This window comes from Protopterus annectens, chromosome 1.part0 (genome assembly GCF_019279795.1).
Source record: "Protopterus annectens isolate FY-2018-M chromosome 1.part0, PAN1.0, whole genome shotgun sequence".
NCBI lineage: Eukaryota > Metazoa > Chordata > Ceratodontiformes > Protopteridae > Protopterus > Protopterus annectens.
Window position 1 is genome coordinate 1,734,680,336 of NC_056725.1, and position 27,344 is coordinate 1,734,707,679.

General features: G+C 37.7%; 1 protein-coding gene across 1 annotated transcript in view; it reads left to right on the forward strand.

The window, feature by feature from the left end:
- The window catches only part of UST (uronyl 2-sulfotransferase), a 2,042,870-nt gene that overhangs the window by 1,789,374 nt on the left and 226,152 nt on the right, over positions 1–27,344 (forward strand). The window contains exon 7 of the mRNA XM_044068933.1: positions 4,355–4,512. Coding sequence (XP_043924868.1) covers positions 4,355–4,512 — 158 coding nt within the window. The remainder of the gene's footprint in view (positions 1–4,354; positions 4,513–27,344) is intronic.

A 27,344-nucleotide genomic window follows, 5' to 3' on the forward strand; every position in this document is an offset into this window, starting at 1 on the left:
TAGTCTGCTCATGCAAACCTGAGTGTGGCCGAACAAATATCACAGCAGACTTAGTGCTCACAGGTGATTTTATGTAAGGGGGTTTCTGTCAGCAGGTCGTCTAATTGCAGGACATCTCACCAAGAGCTAGATAATCATTTGTCACTCATCAGTCAACCTGCTTATTGAATAATCCTGTGAAATGAAGACATACAGTTAGAGGTGGAGGGAAGCACTCATGTACATAATAGTAACTGCTTCCCTTTATCTTTGATTTTGCAGTCTTAGAGAAGCTAAACAATGGGAGATGTGGGAGACGATGCTCCTCACATGGAGGTGTGTGTGTGTGTGTGTGTGTGTGTGTGTGTGTGTGTGTGTGTGTGTGTGTGTGTGTGTGTGGGGGGGGCTTTCTCCATGCAAAAATATTTAAAAGATTTAGTAAGTTCACCAAAAATAACGCTGAATCAAAATATTTTTCGAGTGAACTGTTCGGATGGAATCACCTGCTGGGAGTGTGGCAAGCAATGGAGCAAAGACTAATGAAGTCGGTGAGCTCAGGAAGCTTATCGGACAGCTCACTCAACTTGTGGGGCTTTTGACCCCAGTCAGCCAATCTTTGGCCTCGGTATTGACGTCTGTATTGGAACCAGGAAACCAGGAAGTGCATCGGAGTGTTGAGGCGGGCTGTTGGTGAGGAAAATGATTCCAGAGATGTAGAAAGACGAAATGGAGCAGGATCCAGCAGTCTGGATGGTTTCCTCGGATTTTGCTTGAAGAAACCACCACGGACAATCTGAGCAGCCTAACAATGTTAGAAAAATGTGTGAAGGAGTTTGTTTTGGCCCTGGTGGTAGTTTAAACTCTACAGGTACAAAAAGACATTTCAGTGACTTATTCAATGTTGTTTATGATTTTGCTAGCAAAACAACACCAATGATAAACTACAAGGAACTTTTTCTCAAAAGCTTGATGACCTGGACTATTTTTATACAAATGCAAAATGTTAGAAATGGATAACACTTATTTAAAGTATTGTTTAGAACAGAAAATTGTGCCCAAAGGGCTTAGGGTATGCAAATACCCTAACAAGGTTGTGGAAGGTACAGAGTTTTATTTTGAACTAATAGAGGCTTTTGATAATTGTGGTTTTGATATAATGAGGGCTATCATTAAAAATAATGAGGTAGAAATAAAGAAGTTGCAAGAAACTGTAGAATGTATAAACAAGGACATTACTCACGATTTACTATTTACAGTAGAGAAGCAAATATCATAAACTATTAAATACTTTAGAAAGTAAATGTTTGGAGGTTAAAAACAGAAAATTAAACAAGATTGAGAGAGATTTAAATGAATACAAAACAAAGAAACAATACAAGCCTAAGAATTGGGTGAGAAATGTTAGAAATTATGACATTAATCACTTCAGAGAACCTAACAATGACATTTCTGACAATGAATTGCCTTTAGAGAATGATTATGATGCTGCATTTCCACCTTTAAGGCGGTCTGAGAGACTTATGCACAGGAACCTGTTACTTACAATTCAAAAACTACAAAACCAGAAACTGGGGAGCTCAGGAAAGGCAGTCTGGGAATAATTACAAACTGTGGTTTCAAATACAGTTATAAAGATTTTAATATTTTTAATTACACAGATGTAGCAATTAACAGTAGTCATTTTGAACTATTGACAAAAGGTTTTGGTTTTATACCTAGAGAGAAAACAAATATTTTTAAACTTTTAATTGATATTAAATTATTTATCAGGAAGAAAAACTTAGAATTATATTTTAAAGGAAATGGTGTCAACATGAACAATGTAGAATTAGAGCACCTTTAATCCCCAACACACCCTCAGCTAAGAAACTTTGAATTGAGCTTGGAACACGAGCTTAGGAAAATTCTGAGTTGTCACAAAGTGCAGTCTAATTTAACAGACCCAGAGTTGAAAACTTTGAAATCATTAAGTGAGAACAAGAATATAAGAATTATGAAGCCCGATAAGGGCGGGGGTTGCTTATGGATGCCATTAACTATGAGAGCAAAATGTTTGACATATTAAATGATAATACCAAATACACCAGAATATCCTTGAATGAAATTAATATTGATTTATGTTATTTTAAATGACTTATTAATGGATGGAGTTATTGACATGAGTACTTTTAAATATTTGCATGTAGACAAACCGAGAATACCCTCCATATTTGGGATACCAAAGGTGCATAAAGATGAAAGTGACCCACCTTTGAGAGTGATAGTGTCAGGTCACTGCACCTTGGCCAAGTACATTGACCAGAAGATAAAAAGCTTGTTTGTGACAACAATGTTATTTTAAAAGATTCGTGGCATTTCTTAGGAAAACTAAATGAATCACTTGCAAATGAAACAAAAGGTTTTGGTACCTTGGATGTGATTGACTTATTTACAAGTATACCCCATGATGTAGGCCTTGAATGGTTCAAGAACTGCTACTTGAATCCAAACTACTAGGGCACAATGAGTTCAGAACTGTATTGTTATTAATGGAGATTGTCCTAAAGAATAATTTTATATTCTTTCAGGGAGTATTTTCGACAAACTAAAGGTGTGGCGATGGGGCACACTGTGCTCCCACTTATGCTAACACTATAATGTCCTTCTGGGAGAATAAGTTTGTACTGAATTCAGAATATAGTAGTTTATGGAAGTTGTATGGTAGATTTCTGGACGACTTGTGTTTCTTATGGGCAGGCACTCAAGATGAATTTGGTAGCTTTGTGGAATACCTAAATGGTACCACAGAATTTTTAAAATTCACTCACAAATTCACTACTGATGAATTGAAATACCTTGATGTTAACATATCTAAAACTGAGTATGGCTTTGAGTCTAGAATTTATAGAAAAGAGACCTTTTCTAATTCTTATTTGCACTACTCAAGTTCACCAGAAAAGGAGTGTTATAAAAGGGCAATTTGTGCTTGTGTAGAATGACTTCTGATGATGCATGTTATGGTAACGAATGTAAAACCTGAGAAACATGTTCCTGAATAGAGGCTACCGGAAGAGCTCATTGATAGAGTTTCCCAAGAAGTCAGTGATGGGAGGAAGGAAGGTTTGCCCTGTATTGGGTAAAATTGAAGATGTTGCAACTCAACAAGTCACAAACAAGAAAGTAGATGGGTTAAACAATGAATTAGATATCAGGTATCATTACCACATATGATGGACAAGCTGGTGTGATCAAAAGAATTTTTGACAAAGAGTGGATTAACTTTTCTAAAGTTTCTGACTTAAATCACATTTTCCAGGGTGAAGTAAAACATATTTATAGGAAAGGGAACACCCTGAAGGATATTTTTGAAAGAGGTAGTAAAGGGAATTCAAGGTTAGCAGGTACAAACAAAAAGCTGGTGTATTTAAATGTGGTGCTTGTAATTATTGTTCTTATTTGATTACTGGGGATACCATTACTTTACCTGCCAGAAATAATAAAATTTTAACTTTAAAACTTTTGCAAATTGTAACACAAAAGGGATTATTTATGTTGGGTTATGTAAAAATGTAATGCTTTTACATTGGCAAGAGTGAAAGAAAGGTTAAGCAGAGAATTTATGAGCACACCTATGATATTCGTACAAAATGTGAAACAAATTCTCTGTACAAACACACAAAACTTGTCCTGAAGCTGAATTTCAGTTTTTATATTAGAGGTTGTGCCAAAGGACCCCAGGCGTATGTGGGAGACTTTAGTTGAATACAGGGAATTATACTGGCAAGTGGTGTTGGAGGCCAGTAAATTCCCTGGTTTAAATGACATGATCTCTCTTGCCCCTGTATTAAAAACGGGATCAGCAAAATTGTGACTTTAATGTGTAATAATCCTCCTTGTCAGTAGAGGGCAGTAACTCAATGCATTTCTATGTACAATGATTGTTTTCACTGATTGTTTTACTGGCTGTTTTACAATTTGGATGAGTATATACCAGCAGTTAACTGAATGTATTACTGTAATCTGATGAAGTTGTCGACGATTTCGTATGGTGATTTGATTCAGCGTTATTTTTTCGAGTGAACTGTTCGGCTTAATAAATTTATTTAAAAGATTTACCCAGACCTTAGTGAAATGTCCAAGAATTGAGGAGTTGGTCTCCTTCATGAGTTGATTTCAATGAGATGGATGAGGTAAGGGATAATCACTCAGTAAAGCCCAACATCCTGTCTTACAGTGAGTTTGCTGTTGTGAAAATGGACAAGACTTGCTTTTCTATAAGTGAGTTAAACTAGTTACTAGAGTAAAATAAAATGCAAGCTGTACCTGATTGTGTGATATAATATATATAAATATATATATATATATATATATAAATATGTGTTTTTCATCTGTTTAGGGAACCAGGGGAGTGGGCACTTGAAAGAGCTAAGCAGAACTTGAATGAATACTTCCTTCTTGTTGGAATCCTGGAGGAGTTGGAGGATGTACTGCTGTTACTCGAACGACTCTTACCTCATTATTTCACAGGGGCATTTGACATCTATAAAAGTCCAGGTAATATTTTTCCTTAATTACACTGGTCTGGCCTTAGTTATTCTTTGTGATTTCCTTCCTCAGAACATGTGTCCCACACAGTTTAATTTAAAAAGTAAGTTTCTCTATATATCTGATATCCATCAAAAATCTGACCTTCAATGTCAAGGTAAATCCCTGTTGAGACCATTGTTCTAGCAAGGTAGGGAATGTATAATGTATACTTTTGGTACAGACAAGCAAATAGTTCCATAATGAGACACACACCCACATACATATACTATCATGTATTATACCAAACACACACACACACACACACACACACACACACACACACACACACACACACACACACACACACACACTAGCTCACAAGATCAGCAGTTACTCTAAGAGATGTCCCAGTATGGTTATTGGAATAGGGTAGGATTTCTGAACAGGGCAAAAGGGAAAAACAGAGGTCTTAAAGGAATGCAACAGAGTTCAGAGCAGTTTTCTGGATTTTGGTGTATTGGCCCTTTGGCACATGAATTTCTACATAGGATTCAGCCGGACACCTAACCATGAATCAAATACGAGGTTTAACTTACTACCACTGAATCAGTTCTAGTTTAAGTCTTTACTAACCTCACCTTTTCCTATTTACCCCTGCTTTCCTTTAGGGTTGAACTATGACTCATATTTGGCCTTATCTATTGCTGTTAGAAATGTTATGGTTCCATAGAGAATACTCCAAAACTTTCTTGTCCTTGTATTCTACATTTATTTTCAAACTACCCCTCAGCAGTGCAATCCATTTCATTCTTTCTTTTCTCCGATAAACCTTGTTACAATGTGTTCTCTGGTCACTGTTCTTATTCATTCTACTCCTAGAAAAGCTGCCATGTCTTTTGTCATACTAAACCCCTCTTGTGCTCCAGTATGTCCTTGCCTTTGGACAAGACCTTCTTGGACTTTTGGTGATTATGTTTCTGTCTGTCATCACTAACTCTATACCCCCAACATGCCCATCTTCTACTTATTCTTTTTCAGACTCCTGTTTACAGAATAGATCATGAACAGCTCTTTTACTATCCTGTTCAAAACCGTAATTGTCTGTGTCTCACTTACTTATTTGTATATTTCTGTATTAAGACATTTAAATTTTGTCAGGAAAATTTACATACCTCCCACGATGCCTTGAAAAGGGGGTGTGTGTATTTTAGTACACATATCTCTGTGCTTTGCATCTCCTTTTAACTTTTGCTTTCCTTTCTCAGTCTTTGCTTAGGACTCACACCCCCGAATATTAAAAGAAGTTATGCTTTTATAACTATATGCTTTTTTATATGTTATTTTCAGTTAAGAAGTACTGATGAGTTGTAATAACTGTGGTATACTTTTCAGTCTCTTGTAAGAGTGGCATTTTGACTTATTTGTATAATAAAAATTGGTTGAACATGTTTAACTATTGTGCTGAAACTAATTAACTTTAAACAGTTAATTTACATGTCTTCCTTGATTTCTTGCAAAAAGGAGGACGCCCTTCACTTGATCACTGTTGCAGTATTGCTCACTCTTGAGAAGTACCCTGCAAAGGATACTGTATATTTGGTCAGTAGACCAAAGCCTGAACTCCATCCTCTCATGCCATATTTCTGACTCATAACCTACGTACAAGTATATGTGCTGACACATAAGATACATATGGGTGTGAACTTCCTTGGAACTTTCTTGCATTCAGAACAAGAAGAAAGACTACATCTGTCGAGTCCATCTGTAAGCCATATGGCCTTTGCCAGTTTCCTAGCATAGTGGGCAAGTAATGCTTCCCAATAGGGACCCTTACTGATTCACTGATTTTTATTTTTTTTTACTAATTTGATGATATTTATATATCAGGTAAGAGATGTAAATGTAACTGCAGTAGAAAACTTCCTTACAACCACTCTAAGTGTTAGTTCATGGATCCTGACCGTAACTTTAGCTAGCAGTCCATTTGTAAATTCTTTGTCCCTAACACTGTCAAGAGTTGTTTCACTTCTCTAAAAATATACTTAGAAAACCAGAAACGTAAGGAATTTAGGTGAAGTAGGAAGGATGGCTTCTGAGATGCCTTTCTCAGACATCCGCAGCATCCACAAAAGAAACTCAAGAAGTCTAAACCTTCTGAGATTTCTGTTGTCCAGTCAGACCTGGATGTCTCTGTTGTAGTGTATGATGAGCCCTCACACCTCCTGGTTTCTGTGGTGAGCCCTCCAGAGGCCAATAAGAAATGCATGTCCCATTCAACTGATCAGATGACCAGCAAAGCCACAAGGGGTGATTAATCAGCCTCGGCTGATTTTTTTTTTTTTTTTTTTTTTTTTTTTGAGAGAGACTTTAGGGCATTCCACAGATCCTCTCGCAAGAGGACATTCTTGCTACACTTATTAAGTTATTCCAGGAGTCTGCTGTTCCTGACATTATCTTTGCTGTTTCTTCTGAAAAATGGAATCAGAAAACTAAGTGTACCTCTTCTACTGTTAATCTACAGCAGGAGTGGAATCATTTTTCTCAAAGGTTATTCAAAACACTAATCTCTTTGCAAATCTCCTAAATTTCTTTCCCCTCCTTCTTCTTCTCTTTAGAAGAAGAAGAGGGAGAGGAATAGGTCTTCAGAGGAAGAGGATTCAGATTCTAATTTGATATCATGGGCTTTATCCTTCAAAATTCACTCTCCTTCAGAGTTTTAGTCAGAGGATGAAGAGACCCTTTATCCTACCTCCTCTTTAGTGGAGTTGTCCTGTGGGAGCACTGTTTTAAAGCTAATGCAACATTTTCACTGGGTGAGTGACAAGACTAATGTGCAAAGGAAATACTGTGACTTGTTGAGTATAGATCCCTCCCTCCCATGCCTGAGGCTCCTTCCTTTCACTTTCTTGTCTACTTCTCTTCCTCTTGAGTCACAGCCACCAACCCCAAATAATTCAGATATGATTTACAAGGTCACAACCCATCAGGAATTTGTATAAAAAAACTCATCTCCTTGGCTATGATTTCTATTGTGTTTGTTAAAGCAACTAAACTCTTACCCTCTACTAATGCCTTGCCCTGTGATAAGGATCTTAGAGCCAGGGACAGGTATGAAAAGAAAGTCTACAATTCTGCCATACTTCCATTCTATACCATTAACTACCAAATCCATAAGAGCAGGTACCTTTTGTCCATTTTTGATAACAAGAACAAACTAATTTAAGACTTTCCTAAGTTAGACATTAAATCCTCCATTTTTGTCTTTACTTAGCTCTGCTGTTCAGGTTGCAAATGCCTTGAATAAAGTGTGACTGCCGTTGCATCTTTTATGGCTGCAGAAAGTGGATCTGTAGTATGAAGATTTTCTTGGTTATGCTTGCAGTCCTTGCCTGGTGATGTCAAGGCTTAAGTTGTTTGATGCTGCCTTAGACAGGGATAGTCTTTTCTGGTTCAGTTACTGATGAAATTTTCGAAAACTTGCAAGAAAGAGGAAAAAGTATGCAAGCCTTTAACAACTTTTTCTCTCCCCTGCGCCAACGTTCCAGAGAAAATATCTCTCAAAGGCAGAACCCTTTTTGCATAATGACTAAAACTCTCAACAGAAAGATATAAAAAAGTTATCTGGAAAGAAATGTCAGGAAAAAAAATAAAGGATCCTTTGCTAACAAGCCATTGCATTTATAATTCACATTCTCTATGTCCCTCTCCTCTTCACCTCTGCCTCCCCCTCCACTCTTTTAGATAAACTTTCCTAGTCCCTACCGCTTTGGACACTGATAATTTCAGACAAATGGGTCCTCAGCATAATTCAAAAGGGGTACAAATTAATTTGGAACCTTCCTCCTCCCCATTCGGGAATTCCTCAAGTTCTCCCAACCCAAAAACACTTGGTTTTGCTTATTTACTAGATTTGAACTATCAGGAAACTATACAGTTATGTCTTACTCTCAGAAATGACAGGGTTTTATTCAAGACTATTCCTTGTTCCTAGAAAAAGAGAGCATTTACCAGTCTTGAACACCTTTTTTTAAGAGTTTCAAAATTCAAAATGTCATCTCACCGATCTCTTCTACCTGTGATCCTTCTTCAAGCCTTCCTGGTTACCCTCTGCCTAAGGAACACATATCTTCACATACCTATTCATTTAGATCATGGGGAGTTATTATTTTGTGTTATGCTATTTCATTTTCAGGTTTCAGCTTTGCCGTTTGCTCTTTCCACAGTCCCATGATTATTTGTAAAATGTCTAACCCCTGTCTTATAACTCTACAGGTTCCATGGTATCCATATATGCCCTTATTTAGACAATCTTCTCATCCAGGCCTCCTCAAAAGAGAAACGTGCAATTTCACTATGGATCTACTGTCTCACCTGTGTTTCACCCTAAATTAAAAAACATGTCCTACAGCCTCCACAGAATCTAGTATTCCTAGGATACCGACTAAACACTGATGGCATGATGGCATTCTCTCCTCAGGACAAAACGTAGTTTCTGATATTTTTACTTCCAGTCTTTTTTTCCTTAGAAATTACTTCAGCAAGAGAGGTATTGAGAGCCCTGGCATACATGGCTTCAACCATACACATGATACCTTTTGCCAGACTCCCTTTTTTAATTTCTCCAAGCCTTTTGGGTTTCTGATACCACAATGGGAATGGACCTCATTCCTAAGTCAAAGTATGATTAAAGTTCATGAAATTAGTATTGTTTCAATCTTTGATGTCAGCCAGAAGAGCCCTTTGTAGCACCCCCATTGTGCCCAATAATGACTCCTTCTGAAGTTCATATGGAGTTACATGTATTGGTAACACATCTAAATATGATTGTAAATTCTTTTCTATAAGATCTGTTGCTCCTACTACTGTTAGAACTGTCTCCGTATCTTTCTTCCACATTGCTGTCATTCCTGCCTGCAAATCCTGATATTTTATGACTTTGTGTCTCTCTGCATGCAAGACACTGTAGTCACTGGGTGTAGTGATTTCAATGGTCAATGTTACTTTTGTCTTCTTTTTATGAACCACTATATCTGGTTTTCTCACATCTGTCTTTTAGACTATTGGTAATGGGTAATCCCATGTGATGTAGACTTCATCATTTTCTGTGATGCTTTGTGGCTCATGTTTCCAGTGTTTTTTAGGTACTTCGATACCATAATGTTTGCACAATCCCTAGTGAAACAGTCTTGCCACATTACTATGCCTTTCAGTATGCAGTCCTCCTGCCATTAATGTGTCACAACCAGTAACAAGGTATGAGACTATTTCCAATTCTGTTTTACAAAACCTACATTTGTCTGTTTCTCCCACATGTTCAATGGACTTTGTAAACCAACGTATACGTGGTCCACTATCTTGGGCCACCAATATTAACCTTTCATCTTTTGGTTTGACTTCACCTCTCCTTAACCATTCCTGCATTCATTCCTGATCAACATGAGGTTCTTCCAGAAGTTTTCTATACTTACAACTATATTTATGCATTTTCCACATTCCTTTCCTTCTCATCTGATCACCTTGTATTCTTTTTGTTTTTTGGCACATTCATTTGCTGCCTGATTTTTATCTACTTCTGGTTTGAGTTCCATTCCCGCTTGTCACCAATATGCTTCTGCTAGGCTAGGCAGGGGAGTCAACTTGGATTTATTCTCCTCACATTTCAACATTTTCACTACATTTGGATCTTGCGAGGTCAGCAGATAGGTGTGCAGTCCCAAGATTGCAGACCTATATGTGCAATTTAAAGGAGGCCCATACCTCCTTCGGAATGGGGAATATATAATCTTGGTATGCACTGATTTTTATAAATCATTTGATGAGCATGAAGCATCCTTCCTGTTTTCCTATCTAATCTATCCAACACCTTTTGGGGCCAGTCAATCACTCCAAACTGTAAGTTGGGACAGGAAGAGCAAATTGATTTATAGCTTGAAATTTGTTCCTAGATCTCAGTGCTGTTTTCAGAATTAATTTAAGTCTTCTAAAATATTCCTTACTAAGTTTTATTCACATTTGTTAATGTTTTATTGTTGATCCTTCATCAGTTCCTAAATATTTATACACTCTCTCTCTTGCTCAAGTTCTTTTATATCATATTCTTCTCCCAAACTGATGTTTTCTTGGTGCTGCAGCTTTTCTGCTTTAAAGGTTACATTTGCACATTTATCAAGACCAAATGACATTCTTATATCATCTGAAAAAAGTTTTGACTACTTGCAGTTGTGCTTTCAGTTCCTTATCTGATGAGCTATTCATTTTTAAATCATCGAAAAAGAGAAGATGAGAAGTCTTTACATTTTGCTGCTTTCTAGGAGCCAAATTGTAGCCATGGCCTAATCTGGTAAGTAGACAGCTTAATGAGTTAAGGGCAAGACAGATTAGCAGCAGTGACAGGGAGTCACCCTGGGATATCCCCCTTTGAATTTGATCCCTGGAATAATAATTTGTCCTTTATCATGGCTTAATTGCAAAGTGGTTTCCCACTGTTTTATGGGCAGTGTAATGTAATTGATCAGTGTAGGGGGTATGTTATACATTTTTAAGCACTCTTTTATCCATGAATATGGCATACTGTCAAATGCTTTTTTGTAGTCTATCCATGCCATACTTAGATTCTTCCCCATTTTACAGTTCTCCACTATGACTTTGTCAACAAATGATCCTTTGTTCCATATGAATTTCTTTTATTGCCCTTTTTTTCTATTGCCATAATTGAGTTTTCTTCTAAATGACTATAAACTCTGTCGGCATCAATTCTAGTGTATAGTTTATACACCGTCAAAAGGCAAATTGTTGGTCTATAATTTTTAGGGTCCTTTGCAGGTTCACTCTTAAGTAGGAGCATTCTTTTTCCTTTTGTTAATCAGGCTGGTATCTATTTGGGGTGTGTATATAAGTAGTTCTTACTCATGGCTAAATCTTTGTGCGAAGATGTTAATACTTTTAACCAGAAGTTAGATACTGCATCTGGGCCTAGGGTTTTCCAATTAGAGGCTTTTCTTAACTTTGTTTCAATTTCTCTGGCTGTTACTTCATCCCATTTCATATCCTGTACCTTTAAACTTCTTATTCTTTCTTTTACTTCTTCTATCCATGTAGCATCTTTGTTATGTTCCACGGGATTTTCATAAATACTTCTCCAAAATGTATTTCTTCTTTTTTTTCGTGGTTTTCAATCCCCTTTACCTTGTTTTCCAATTCTCTATAAAACTTTTTTGGGTCATCAATAAATTGCTTATTTTGTACTTTTCCTTTATATTTATCAGTATATCTTCTGCCTGTGCTGATAGTTTTAGTTTATTATTTGCGATAGTGCATGATAAATCCCGATCCATTATAATGCTGCACATTGCTTTTATGAGTATTTTTGTTGATCTATTCCCTCTTCTATACTCTTTAAACAGTGACACTTCTTGTCTTAATTGCTTTATAGTTTTCTCTATTTGATACTTCCATGATGGATTTTAATTTCTCCCCTTCCTTTCCCTTACTACCCTGTGTTCTTGTGGTAGAATTTTATCTGTTATTAATTTAACTGCATAGTAATATATCCTGTTTACTTCTGTTATATCGCATGGATCTCTAGTCCTAATTACTGTGTTCATTTGTTTTATCAAGCATCTAACTTTTGGGGTTTTATTGATCTTCTGCAGTCTATTTCTTTCTTTGACCTTAATATGTGTATCTATCTCTACTAAATCAAGCAACTCTTCTCTTAGTTCTTTTTTTTCTAAACTGAGGGCACATATTTTGTTCTCTATTTCCTATAGGCAATCTATAGAAAGTTCTGTAGCATCTTCCTCTGGCAAATTCTCTTCAATTTTATCTTGTCATCTGTTGTTCTGTCATATTAGCTCAAGCTAGCTTCCTATCTCATGTTGATAGCATGCCACCTGTATTATTTGTACTACTGTTGAATGCTGATGCCTGTAAAAGACTTACTGCTGCTTAGACTGCCTACTGATTCTATGTTATCTGTTATTTAGCAGTCACTATATTACAATGTTTTAATCTCTATTACTCCATCTCCCCTTTACCACCTTTGTAAACTGTATATACTGATATGCTCTCTTGCAGTTCCTATAATTTCTCACCCTCACCTTTTCACTTATCTCCTCTTCCTACTCCTTCTCTCCCTAGATCTACTCTCCATCTCCCACCTTTCCACTCATCTACTTGCCTACTGCCTTACTCTACTATTTCTACTCCTTGTCTCTGATTGTCTACTGCTGAATTGTCTATGATTGCTGATCTTCTCCATTCAGTCTATTTTCTCCGGTCACTCACCTCCCCTCTACCTCTCACCATACCCCTACCACCCACCCAATTCCCACCCCCACCCACTCACACAAACACACCCTCCCAACCCTCACCCCTGCCAATTTTCTGCCAATAGAAGAATACTACTCTTTTTTCCTCTCCTCCTCCAAGCACTTTCCAAACACCCTACTCCTCTCACCCCAAATCAACCCTCAATTAAATCATCCACCAACCCCTTTTTCCTCCCCTTTTTTTCCCCTCAAACAGTTATTTTTTTCACATCCAATCATCACTCCACACCCACAATAGTAACCTCATCCACTCACCTCTTCCCCTCTTCTTCCTTCCTTCACCTTATCCTCTTCCTTTTTCACACTCCTTTATACAACGATCTCATCATAACAATACAACAACGCAATTACATAACCCACCATATACATAACACATACCTTACTCCCATAATATCCACAACTTTAAATTTACTACTTTCTTCTTACCTTTCTCCAAACCCTCTTATTCTACTTCTTTTTACCTCCCCTCTAAACACCCTCTACTAGCTCCCTTCCCCCATAACTAAAACCACTACTGCAGCTCTACCTTCAACACATTACCTCACCTTTTCACTAAATACCATATAGAATTACCCACTTAAAATATCTCAAACAAAATCCCAAACAAAATAAATATACCAAATCCAAAAAATTTATTCTACTTCTTCTCAAAATTCCTAACCTTTCTTCCTTCACCCTGTCCTGTCCCCCAAACTATGGAGATATTTATCCAAACTCCAATCAAGTCCCAAATACACTAAATAATCAAAATAAATCTCTAAAATAAACACAACTCACCTATACATAACTCCTAAACACAACTCACTACAACAACATACACAACTAGAACAACTACTACAAATAACAAAACACCACTCTCTTGCCTAAGCACCACTTTACATAATCTACTCTAACTGCCCTCCTGACTAGCCAATTCTACAAAAGACACTATCCCAATCAAACAGGGCGTGGAGAAAGGATCCTATCCTAGACAGAGCGGAAAAAAAAGGCCTCAAATAATCCCTTTCTCTAATCCTAGCCCACTTTAAACCCAAACTTTCCAAAAATCCCACTCAAAATCTAACTCAGTCAAACTATCATATGACTCTTGAAACCCAACTCAGTCAAATATCACCATATATAATGAATAATATCCCCCTAGAAATAACAATTCCACCAGAAACATTCATCTTAGGCACTCCAAAACTGAACAACAAGCTAAGAAATACAAACAACTACTGTGCAGCACCATTAACTTTTATGGGTTTACCCAACAAAATAACACCAACCACATTAATAAAATCAGCAAACAATAAACCACTCATCAGCCCCACATACTATAAACAATCAACCCCATAATCCTATAATCCTAATCATCCCTTGAACCAATAAGATATCACCATTATAACAAACTAAAAAGACCAACTACAACTTCTACCCAACACTCTTCTAACAAACTCCAGGCCCAAAAAAAAACCCTTACCCACTTAAACTGAAAATAACTCATCACCCTTAAAGAACCTGAATTTGAAACTGTAGATAATTTTAACCCTTGTAGATCATTTAACGCTAAATACCCTCCTACTCCCCACTATCTTAGCCCAAGATAAAAAACTATATAAAACCAATACCTCTCAACAAAGACTCAATAAGAAAAAAAAAATCTGCCCCATGAATCTGGCAAGACAAAAAAGAAAACCAACTCAGAAACAAGATCTGGAACAAATCCTGCTCTACAAAGAAACCAAAATTCCATAAGAAAAAACAAAACCTACAAAATCAACTAAAAAGAAAAAAAAACCACACAAAAAAAAAAAAACAATCTCAAAAAACTCAAAATTCTAACTCCAAAACTAACAAAAATACTATTAAAATATAAATGACCAACTAACAACCACCAACACACTAAATTCACAACAACTAAATTGCCAACGCACACACAATTATTTCTTGAAGCCAATGACACAGACATTAGTCAATCAGACTCAATGACATGCCAGTTACATCCAATCTCCACTTAAAGCCACCTCAGCTTATCTATTCCTCCCTTACAAATTCCCTACCCCCTCTGCTGACCCACTCTGCAAACACTCCACCTCAACTGGCACCCCTTACTCACTCAGTTCTCTTCCACAATTTCAAGACAGTTCATCACAGAACCATCACGCCATACTGTCCACTGAATTATCTATATCATCATATCCCACAGAATCCCAAAATCTAAAATCATCCTCTTTCTAAGCCCTTCCCAAACTACTCTCTCCTCAAACAAAAATCGTGGGAAATGTACTCACCCTACTCTGAATCTAAAAAAAATTGCTAAAGCATCTCCTCTTAAGCAACTTTCTGGACCAACCCCAATACAAGTTCCTACACCAGACATACCCTCAGTACACCCACACCTTTCAATACCTACTACACTGCCCTCCTCTCCACCTCACACTACACCATCAGCTCTTCCTCCTTTACCACAACCAGCAAATAATCATCAAAACCACAACACACTTTCCTCACCTCTATGGTCACTACACACCACCCCCAAAATCCTGTTTAATCCACCGACACCAAGCATTCCTACATCACTCTTTACTACCAACTCTTCCTGTTACCATTGTACCTCTAAGGTTCTCCTAGGGGTCCCCATTAGGTCCTTTCTTTTCTTTTGTTTATCACGACTTTACAGCCGCCTGTTCTACGTTTTCATATCCCAATAATATGATGATTCCACTATTTGCCTTTCCACAACAGTACTCTAACTTACACCATTCCATATGCATAAATTTCCTTCCTCAATAATGCTGTCTTCACACTCTCCCACAACCACCCATTTCCCAAACTCACCCTCCTACACATCTCCTAAATATATTTCCTCCTCCTTTAGAATAAAAATCTCCACACCAAAATAGACTTTCCCTACACCCTCCAAATTATAACCCTCCATAGATAAGAACCTTATAGACTATACAATAACAAATATAAAATAACAAATACTAACACTAAACTATTAACTACTTCTACCTAAACACTCCTTCCCAATAAACTCCTAACTTAATTACACCCCTACCCACCTTATCTCAATAAAAATCTCCTCTCTCCTCTCTCTACCTTACTCTCCCTTTAAAAACCTTCCTCCTCCCTATTACTATTGCTTACAAACAGATCTAACACAATATAACTCCCCATTGTATCCCAACCAAACTTTACAAAAAATAGTCTCAAAATCTTGCATTTCATTAAAAGCAAAATTTCATTACATGCCCATCAAATTTCAATCAACCTGACAAATTTCCAAACTATTACCCATAAAATGGCTTATCTTTCCCAACTCAAGACTATATCAATTAATCTATCAATATCTAATTGCAAACAAATTGACTACTCAAACAACAAAAACTAAATCTCCTGATCCATATCCCCCTAACTTAAAAATGGTGATTCCCTCTAACACTCACCTGTTGAATGTAAATATTGATAAATCAAACAACAAAGGATCCCCTCTTTTCCAACACTGTTGGAAAACATTGAACTCCAAGACCTCTTTTCATCATGACTACCCTACCTCTCTCTCTTCAAAAAATAATCCTTTTTCACCTCTCCCCTCATCAACCTCCCCCCTGCATTAATCCTGACTAATCACTCTATGCCATCAGACAAATCCTATCATCATAAAAACTTAACCCCCTTATATATTCACTCTCAATTTGCATATAATTTTCCTATAAAAATATATATATATATATATATATATATTGTTTTTTACTCTCATTTTTTTATGATGTGCATATAATATGCTTGTTGTAACTGTTTTTATTAAAATTTGTACTTTAAATAAAAATATGGGAACTCACTGGCCTATCACTCCTCAACGCTGGTCAGATTTGCCACAGTTTTCTGTTCCTTTCCTTGGTGTCCAGCTTCATGTAAACGTTTATACTTGTTTCCTGTGAACGGCTTCAAAATATCTTCATATGGCATTGACCTGTTTTTTCCCATTCCACTGGTTTCTCCTTAATTTGGATGTCCATTGCTCTATCCTGCTGTGGTATTTTCTGATTTAGATTTTTCTGCACTAAATCCTTCACTTTGCAGATACTCCATGACCTCAGTTTCTATTTCTTTAACTTCTTCATTACTGATCTTCTTTTCTGCTTTTCCTGTTTGTCTTCTTATTTTTTGAATTGTAAAGTTTTTCATGTCCAGATTCATTTGCCATATTTCTCTTTAGATATCTTTGGTGCTGCTCTTTTTTATTGATTAGTTTTGCTTTCTCATTTGCATAAATATTACACCATATTAAATCTCTTTTTCTTTCCCATGTCCATATTACTTCTCCTCATGAAGCAGATTCAGTACTATATCAGGTCTGTCTGGAAAAACACTCTCACCCTCCCAACTTCCCAGTGCCTATCTTGCCCTACCTGAAGAAAAAAATTCTTTGGCGGATCAACCAGATATCATACAAATGAGGAGTGTCTTTTCTGGTTCCCTCTTCCCATCAGGACGTCTCCACAAATACTTCAGACCTAGCCTGGGAACCATGATTTATGAGCTCAGAAGTCCAACAGGACAAGAGCAAATCATTGAAAGTCCTGATCCTAGACCTTCAATCTCTTCATCACCAATTGTCTCCAGGTATCCTTTCAGTCATTATAGACAGCACCATAACCGTGTGGTACATCTGCAAAGAAAGAGTAACAAAATCCTATAATCGCTTCAAGTTAGCTATGAAAGCATGAGAGATTGATACCCAACACACCTGTCCTTAGAAGCAACGGAGAATGGAGAATGGACATCTCTTGGAAAGGGAAATTACTTTATGCATTTACTCCTTTCCCCATATTCCAAACGTACTTCTGAAAATCAAGAAAGACAAATCCAAAGATGTGTTGGTAACCCTCTTTTGGCCCAAACAAATGTGGTTCTCTCTTCCCTTCCATCTAGCTGAGGGCAGTTGCCACAAGCTGCTGCATAGGATTGACTTACACAAGTAAAGGCCTCTGTCATTCATTCAAATTTGCAAACTCTAAAACTGACTACATGAATGATAGGCTTTTGGTACTGGTTTTATAGGAGGCTAACAAGCCTTCCACAAGAAAATATTACATTTCCATGTAGAAAAAGGTTTTCAGTTTGATGTCATAAGACAGGACAGGAAAGGAAAGGAAAGGAAATTTCTTACATGGTTGTGTGAGCTGCTCAACTGTGGACTGGCATATTCTTCTATAAAAACTCCTTTGTCAGCCCTTTCTGTCTGTTTGCCTGTGGATCCACCTCTTTCTTTATGTTATTAAACTAAATAAAGGAACTAGTTGTCCAGGTGTCCTGGATTTCTAGTTGTGAACTTGAAACATCAAACCTCTGAGTCAGAAAAAAAACACTTAAAGGTACAACTTTGGCAATCCCAAGTATTTCTTAACTTTTAAATAAGAATTTCGTATTTCATGCATGCTAGTATCAAAGTTCATTTCAGTAAATCCAAAGATCACACATGAAGGCAGTTCTTCCTGTAGAAAAGAAACTTATTTTTATTCCCAAGTGTTGAGGGCTCTCACTGTATGTGGAGGACTTCATCAAATCTGTTTTGTACATACAAAAGGCACTGCTTATATTCAGTCATTTCAGAATTTAAGGGTATCAATCCTGAAGGCTGAGGGAGGGGAACAGATCTAAAGAGAATAGAGAATATGCCAAGGATTAACCTGTCATTAATATATGAACCTGGATTGTCTGATAGAGGGCGTGACTTGATTGGAGGAAAAGGACCAATAGAGTTAAGCTAGGAGAGAAGAAAATGGTTGGCAGATGAGCCAAGAGGAATTCAACAAGTTGAGACGTGCTTCCCTTCAGGGGGCAGTTATAGCAGATCTTGGAAAAGCCACCTCTTGGGAGGGGGTGATCCACTGGAGAAGACGACCTTATTCCTACCACCTGATTGTTGCTGTAGAATGGCTGAGCTGATGCAGAATTCTGGGGCAGGAACAAATGGGCTGTAGGGCTCTTACTTCACCTGGGGAGTCCCCAGCTCTTGCTGCATAATGAATGAGACAATTAAGTGCAGGTAGAAGAGCTATCAGACTTAGTCCTGTGGGGAGAATATATATATATATATATATATATATATATATATATCTATATCTACACACACACACGCACGCACACACACACACACACACACACATATATATATATATATATATATATATCTATATATATATATATATATATATATATATATATATATATATATATATACACACACATATACGTGTGTGTGTGTGTGTGTGTGTGTGTGTGTGTGTGTGTGTGTGTGTGTGTGTGTGTGTATGTAATTTGATGTAAAAGACAAAATATCTAAACACTGGTCTAAACATGGTTAGGAACATGGGATGGGAACATAGTAGATAAGTGATCAGAGGGGACTATAAGATGGCTAGCCATATACATTCAAGTTATTACCACCATTTCAAGCACTTAATAGCATTCTGTGCCCAAACTGAACAGGGCTGTACATGATAATCCTGGTGTAAATTTGTGTCTACCCATCTATTAATCAAGACTAGCCTTAAAGGTAGTCAAAGAAGTACTTAGTTTGACCTGTAGTAGTAACATCTTCCAAAGGGTAGGAATACATTGAGGTAGGAACCAAATTCTCCAGTGAGTCTTGCTTATTTATTGGAGTAGATTTAGGCCCATAGTGTAGGTGTTTGTGGAGTCAGTGGTTGTTATGAAGAAACAGGAGGTCAGATAGGTCTGGGTCTTTCATGGGTCATAAAGTGAGATACATTTCAATTCTCAGCAACTGCAGGCTACTAAGTATAAGGGGAATCATGCTGAACTATCAAGGTAGTCGAAGGGTTTAAGTCCTTTAAATTTTTTTTGGTTAGAAGTGTGTGGGCCTTTTAAGTTGAACTTGGATTTGTACATACCAAAATGGACATTGTATTCAGTGATGGGTCTGATAAGGGAAAAGTACAGTGGTAAGATGACCTCTTTGGATCTTGAAGATATTCCCTTAGAAATTAACTGGATCAGACGGAAGGATTTCCTAACTGTGGTGTAAACATGATGATTGAATGAGAGAGAGGGAGTTATCCACATAAGTACCTAGATCTCTTAAAACTATTCTATATGACCAGAAGTGCCACTTATAACACATGAGGTGGGCGCAACCTTTTTGCCAAACACTGCTATGTTGTACTTTTAATACACCATGTATGTGCATATTCCAGCCCTTGCTGGAGCTGTTTTCCATCAGTGGATGAGCAGATAACAGTGCACAGTTTGCAGTCATCAACAATTTTGGTCAACCATACTTCTAGGGTATTGAGTTGGATATCTGAAAAATATATGCTAAAAAGGAGAGAGAGCCCATAACTGATCCCTGTGTATTTGGTGAGGGAACCAGCAATTTTTACAACTTGGAAACTGTTAGTTTGAAATTCAGCAGACAGTGTATGGATTTACATTAAACTTATCTAATTTTTCAATAATACTATTATGAGGATAGTGTCAAAAGCCTTGGGAGTTTGGAATAAGCAGTATGCACAGAATGACCAATTCATCTAACCCAGCACAACTAAAAAATAAAAATAAAAAAAACCAATAAAATAATAGAAAAATATATATTTTTTGCAGACAGCATGCCCCCTGCACCTCCTCCAACTTATATATAACAATTCCACAGTTGCACTACAGTAGAAAAATGAAAAAATATACTAATAATGCACCATCAGCTCACACACTCCAGCCCACTGTAATGAAAATGAGTAAACTGCAATATTACTTATACATCTGTAAGAAAACTTATACCTTTGATCAAAAACATCATAAACTTTCCTTATTACCAGAGAGATTACTGGTAAAATGTACTGAAGAATATCATTAGAGCAAATGTGGTTATCTAACCACACATGATAAAAAGTAATTTAAAGTAATAGACCACTTGTATTGCCCCATCTATATTGCACCAGAAGTACTTTGGCTTCAACTTTATTGTAAAGTGTGAGCTCTAAGTTCTCTACAAAAAGAAGAAGCAAAGAGTAAATGTATGGGAATATCCCAATAAAATAGAGTTCATATTACAAAAACAAAAATGCTAGTAAATTACAAATATTTTAAGTAAAGCAGTACAACAAAATAAAAGAAAAACTCAGTGAAACAGAAATCAGTCAAAGCACATTCACTTTTACTGACTTAGCAACATATCTCACAGTCCGTAAAACACTGACCTAAAAATCTTGTCAAGTTTTAACTTAAAATTAGTATTAACTTAAAGAGGTCTGCATAACCCATAATCCAACAAATCTGCAAAAAAGTAAAAAGATGAAAGCATGAACTGTCCACATAAATATTAATACTACATAGTTGAGAAAAATAAAAGGATGAAAGCTTGTCACAAATTATTACATAATAAACTACTGCATGAGGGAAAACATTGCCTTTTAACTATGTTGCAAATAAGCAAACTGTGCAAAGAATTTAAAACACTGGTTACAGCTAAGGTAACAACAAAGTCTCAACAGGTTGTTGCCATCAGTAACATCCACAATTGCTAAATAATGGTATTAAAGTCTTTCAAATCTCTGATGCCTCAGTGTATAAAACACCCTGAAATAATCTGAATTCCAAGCAGTTCACTCAACAAACTTCTGGGAAAGCAGTAACAGTCTTCAACAATATGAAAAAGGGAAGAAAACAGTGATTCTCTCCAGCTGTGTCTGCAGTTCTCTCAGCAAATATCCAGGGAAAAAAACAATAACACTATCCATTTCTCTTAATACTCTCAATTTTTATTTTTTATTTATTTAACATTTGTTTACTGGGAAAGTCTGACTTGGAACAAAGCCAATTTTCAGCAGAGGCCTGGGGAGAAATTTTCTAGATGTATGTCTTTGTAACGTGGGAGGAAATGTTCCATTTGCTGAATAAGGCAGAGTAAAAACAATGCAATCTCAAAGCACTGTCCAGAACAACTGAAATAACTCAGATGACTAAAGTCTAGATAAGCAAGTCCACTATCATGTGTCATCCCTTATACAGTAGTCTTGAAACTCAGAATATAAGTAAAAAAGTAGCTATCAGTAGAAGTAATAGCATGCTAGACTACCATATGCCACCATTTTTGCACATGCACCAACCTATTTAAAGTAGGTAGAGTGAGGTCTACCAAAGTTCTGTCCACTAATCACATTAACATGCTTGGGGGCAATTCCAGCATTGAGTTGCATTTGCTTACCCAAGAACTAAATGTCAGTCCTGTAGAGACCAAGTAACATTATCTAAATGTTTTAAGAAAAAGTGTCAAAGAGAAATTAAGGTACTGCCTTTACTGGATCTGTTACATATATGCAATGAATTAAGATTTACAGGTGTTTCAGTTCTTTCCAGAACTTTTCAGGACAGGGAATGTAATACATTTTCAGATTATATCTGTATTGGGTTTACATTACTTCAGATGCAAAAATCATATATCTTTCTTGATAATAATTACATTTTCATTCACTGAAAATATGCCAGCATTAAAACAGCTTGTACTAACCATACCAGTATGGCTGAGTTAGATTAATTAATGAGCTATGTCTATGTTCTTAAGGGTGGAATGGCAGTCTCTGGTGTGTTTTACACCTGAATGTATAACTGTAATTCTCAGTCTTTTTGCTAACAATTTTCAAAGGATGATTGTGATATGGCCAGTTGTATACAAGCACCAAATGCAAGGTTTTGCAAGCTTTTCTTCTGACAAGTAGCATTATACTCTGTTTCCATTATGAGATTGGTATATTACTTCCTTTTAGTGTGAGGAATGCAGTACACATCTTAGAGTAGATATTACATTAGAAATAAAAATCTTGTATATGCAATTTCTCCGGAATGGAGACCTTGTCTGCCATTGGAAAGATAGCTCTACCAAAACTCCCTCTACTGATCATATTAATATGGTTGAGATAATTTCAGTATTGAGCTGCATTTAGCTACTTAAGAATTAAATGGCAGTCTTGGTAAATTTTGTACAGTCCAAGTAACAGTATCTATATGTTTTAAGAAAAAATGTCACAGGGAAATTAAAACATGGCCATAATACACAGATAACACATAGATGCTGAATATTGGGTTATATAAGTATTTTGCTGTCACAGTCTGCTATATTGCATTATACTCCCTTTCCATTTTGGTGGTGTATATGACTTATATTGAGGGTGATGAATGAAGTACATATCAGAATATATCTGGTTGAGAGGTGATATTTCATTCAACATAATTGTCATATATATATATATATAGGGTTACCACCTGTCCCACTTTGCGAGGGACAGTCCCTCTTTGGGCAGTTGTGTCCTGACAAAAAATTGTAAAAATGGCAAATGTCCTGAGATTTTAGGACAAAATTATTTCCTATATTTTATGTTATAGTTGTATAAAACAGTTATTCTGTATCTAAAATACCTAAATGTTATAAGAAACAGAATAAGCAATTAAAATGTTACAAGAATAAGCTTATATTTAGGCAAAAAAGTTAAGTTCTATCCTTTGTACTGACCTTGGGTATGTGTCGGCCTGTAAAATCTGATGTTTGTACCAAAAATGTCCCACTTTGGCCATTTGAAAAGGTGGCAACCCTATATATATATATATATATGTATATAATTAACCGCACTCAAAAAAATTGAGCGAAGAGAAGAAATTTTAACTAAGAAATGAACTTTGTGACAATAAAAGCATTCAATAAAATAGTAAATAACACCAGCAACTCTTGTAGAACTTTAGCGCTTTCGTCTTATTTATTATCAAGACTTCTTCAGAAAGACATGTTTCATAAGTATGAGCAACCATTTTCACTTCCTTTATACAGATTAGTTCTAGCAGGCCATTTAAATTAACAACAGTTCCTTTCCAATAGAAAAGTGTGAACAAGCAGGGTGCTGTGTGCATTTTCATTAACATTACAATTGCAGTTACATAAGGCAAATTGGTCAGACAGTAATAGCCTTGTGGTGCCGTGTGCATACTAAAAAGGATAGTGCAAAAAGGGATTGTGTGCAAAAAGGGATTGTGTGCAAAGAGGGATTGTGTGCAAAAAAAGGGATTGTATGCAAAAAAGGGGGACTGTGTGCAAAAAGGGAAAAAAAAAAAAAGGTTGGGGGCACCAGGGGAAAGATGACAGTCATGCTGTGATGATTCTAATATAAACACGTAACTTATGAGTGTTTGCCTCCAAAAGTAAAAAAGAGAGGAGGAAGGAAGGTGGAGGAGTCAGGTAGAGAGTCCTACTATGCTTTGGCATCTGTGTGTGTGTAGAGAAATGTGTGGGTATGCCACCTGATGGGGAGTGGGAGGAATGCGGTGTGGACTTGAGGGCTGTCAGGGGCCGCCCATGACAAGGAGCCTATGAATAACAGTGTCCCCAGAAGACTGTCAGTGCAGATGGTACCACCCGTGGGCTGGTTTGGATGGTATCACCCTTGAATGGCTGCGTGAAAATGTGAGACCGGGGGGTATAGTTGGGGGGGGGGGGGCGGGGGGGGGTGATTGGGAGCATGTGTGTAGGGGTATGGGGAGTCAAAGTCAGAGAGAGAGGGAGCATGTGTGCAGGGGGTATGGGGAGTCAAAAGTCAGAGAGAGAGAGAGAGAGCATTATATTCACTTGCACAGTTGTAAATCCATAAACACATTAAATCTACTTGCACAATTCTTCAAACCCTCTTGCACAGTTCTTCAAACCCTATCACATTTCAATCTCTATACCATTTAAGTGCACATTTAATGTTCAGTGTCTCGTTGAGACCTGGATAGACATCAGCTCTCAGTTCTATCTGCCATTTTAATTCCCGGACTTGCAGGAATGTGTCCATGTCCCCTACAAATTCTGTTATTTTTCCAGCACTGTGAATTTGAATCCTGTGAAGTTTGGGCAAATAGTACTGTGTTTAGCCAAGGCATTCAAACTGTCCTGTTTGTGTATTGCTGCAGTGTGTTCTTTAATACGCTACTCAGCTTCCTGTTCGCTTTGCCATATAGAAATTCCCACAGTGTTAGCAGAAGCACAGTAGACTACATTTTTGTGTTGCAGTCATAGTGGTCATGTAGACCGACAGTTCTGTTGTAGTCAGGGAAGGTGACGGTTTTTTTTTCTCGTGTATGGCAAACACACAACACACTTGCCGCCAGACATTCCAGGTTCTGTCGATCACGCGCTCAGGGATGGGCTTTATTCCTCCTCGAACACCACCACCAAAAGAAGAGGTTCGTTTGAAACAGAAGTTTGGGGATGTCCCAAGTAACTTTGTCAGACCTTTTTCTCCTCCCAAGATGTCCCAATTGTTGGTGAGGACCCTCTAATTCCAAACATATCGGTGGAAATTGGAAGGGGAAACTTGACACCCAGTCCTTTTGTTGGCCCGTTCTGTGCCCTTGCTGTGAATCCCTTTTCCAGGATTGGTGGGTACCTGGAGTGTCTGTGCTGTATGATCTCTTGGAACAGGTTGTCCACTAGATACTCTGGGTATTTTCTTTCTAGGAACAAGTTTCTGAGGTAAAACCTTCCTTGATGAAAACCTAGTCCCTTAAAATGAGTCTGGATAACCGGATGAATTGTCCTTTTACAATATTCTTTTCATGAAATGGGGATGCTGGCTGCTGAACTCTAGATAGTTATTCGGAAAGTGGCCTTATGTATAGATGTGAGAGTCACTGTCCCATTTTTCGGGGTATAGTGAGGTGGATATCCAGGAATTGAGTGGTGGTTCGATATGTCCCCCCCGTGAGGGTCAGGGAAGTCCAGACTCTGGAAAAGGGTTTCAGAAAATTGCTCAGAGAAAGTCTGTCCCCTTCCAGACAAAAAAAGACCATCAATATAACGCCTGTACATTATGGTGTTGTTGAACCCGGTAGTGATTCAACCTTATCCATTTCCCAGGCACTGAGGACTAAGTTTGCATCTGCTGGGGCCATTTTGGACCCCATGGCTATTCTGTTGGTGGTAAATCTTCCCGCTGAATTGAAAGTAGTTCTTTCTTAATACTGCTTCTGTTAACCTGCATACAGTATTAATCTTAGTCCCGCTTAGGTTGGAGTGCCTGTTCAGGTACTGTCTGGTGAGGGTCAGTCCTTTGGCGTGGGGGATGTTTGTGTAGAGTGCTTCTACATCTAGGGTGACCAGTAAATATTCCCCTCCATCCAGCGTTAGTTTGAAGATGTCATTTAGAAAAGCCCAGGAGTCCTTGATGTAGTATTTGCCATTCTGTACAATGGGGTTAAGGATGTGGTCCACGTATTGTGAAATCTTTTCTGTTTTTGTCCTTCGGTTCGATACCACATGGCAGAAAGGTGGATTTTCAGGGTTCTTGTGAACCTTGGGGATTCCGAAAAATTTTCCAAGGCTGGGTGTCATGACCTGCATGAAGTCTTTTTCGTCTTGAGAGATCTCATCCCTGAGGTACAGTTCCAACAGTAGGTTGTCAATTTTTTTAAAGTTCTGTTGTACCTGGTTGATGTTGACCTTTCTGTAGAACTGGTTATTCATGAGGGATGCTTCAAGTGTTTGGATATATCTCTCCTGCTCCATCACTACTATCCCGGATCCCTTGTCAGCCTTCATGATCCGTAGGGATTTGTCCTGACTCAGTTCCTTCCAAGCCTGTCTTTCTTCCCTGTTCAGGTTGTGCCACTTTGCTGAGGGCTTATCAGAAAGGAGTTTCCTGATATCCCTGCAAAGAGGCTCAGTGTGTTGAGAGTGCAGGAGGTACAGGCTCTTCATGGTAAGGGGTCTGTTGTTATCTTCCCGAGCTTTCCTCTTCTTCTTCCTCTTCATATTGTGTATATAATTTTTTTAGTTAACTTTTTCTCAGGCACTTGAGGTCCAGGAGAACATCATCGCCGTGTTGGCTCTCTCGGGGATGAAAGAAAAGCCTTTCTCAGTACCTTTATGATGGCTTTTCGAGGAAATCGTGTGGTGAGGTTAAAGATATCACCCCCCCTGCTGGAGACCCTGAGTCAGTGCTATCAGGTGCTGGTATCAGTGAATGGGGAGGGTGATCAGGGTGGTCCACCCCAGTAATACTAGTACTGTATCCGTTCCTCCTTCTTCTTCCCCTGTGATTGTTGTTCCCCCCCCTTCCTCAATGTTGTTTGTTGGTGTTTCCAGCTCTTACATTACCCCCAGGTTCTGAACCTGTATATAAGTCTGTGTTCTGGGTTGAGTCCTGCTGAAGATAAAAACATTGTTGTTGCTACTTGTGCTGTTGTTGGAAGACTGGTCGTTGATTTGTGGGGTCTGATAAACCCTTTCTTGATTGATCGCACTGTCCCAGTGTCCCAAGTTTGTATTGTTGTTGTCCTCGTTGTTGTCATGGTGGCCACGTTCACTGGTGTCTGGATCTCTGTGTCGGCTGATTCTGGAGAGGCATTTCTGGTCTTGGTGTATTGCCCCTAGCAGGAGTATGTACCATCATCTGGGAACTACTCCCTGCTAGTGGGCTGGATGTGATGAGGAGTCTATCCACCTCTGGTGTATTGGGTCCATTTGTGGGTTCTTGTAATTCTGTCGTAGGCCTT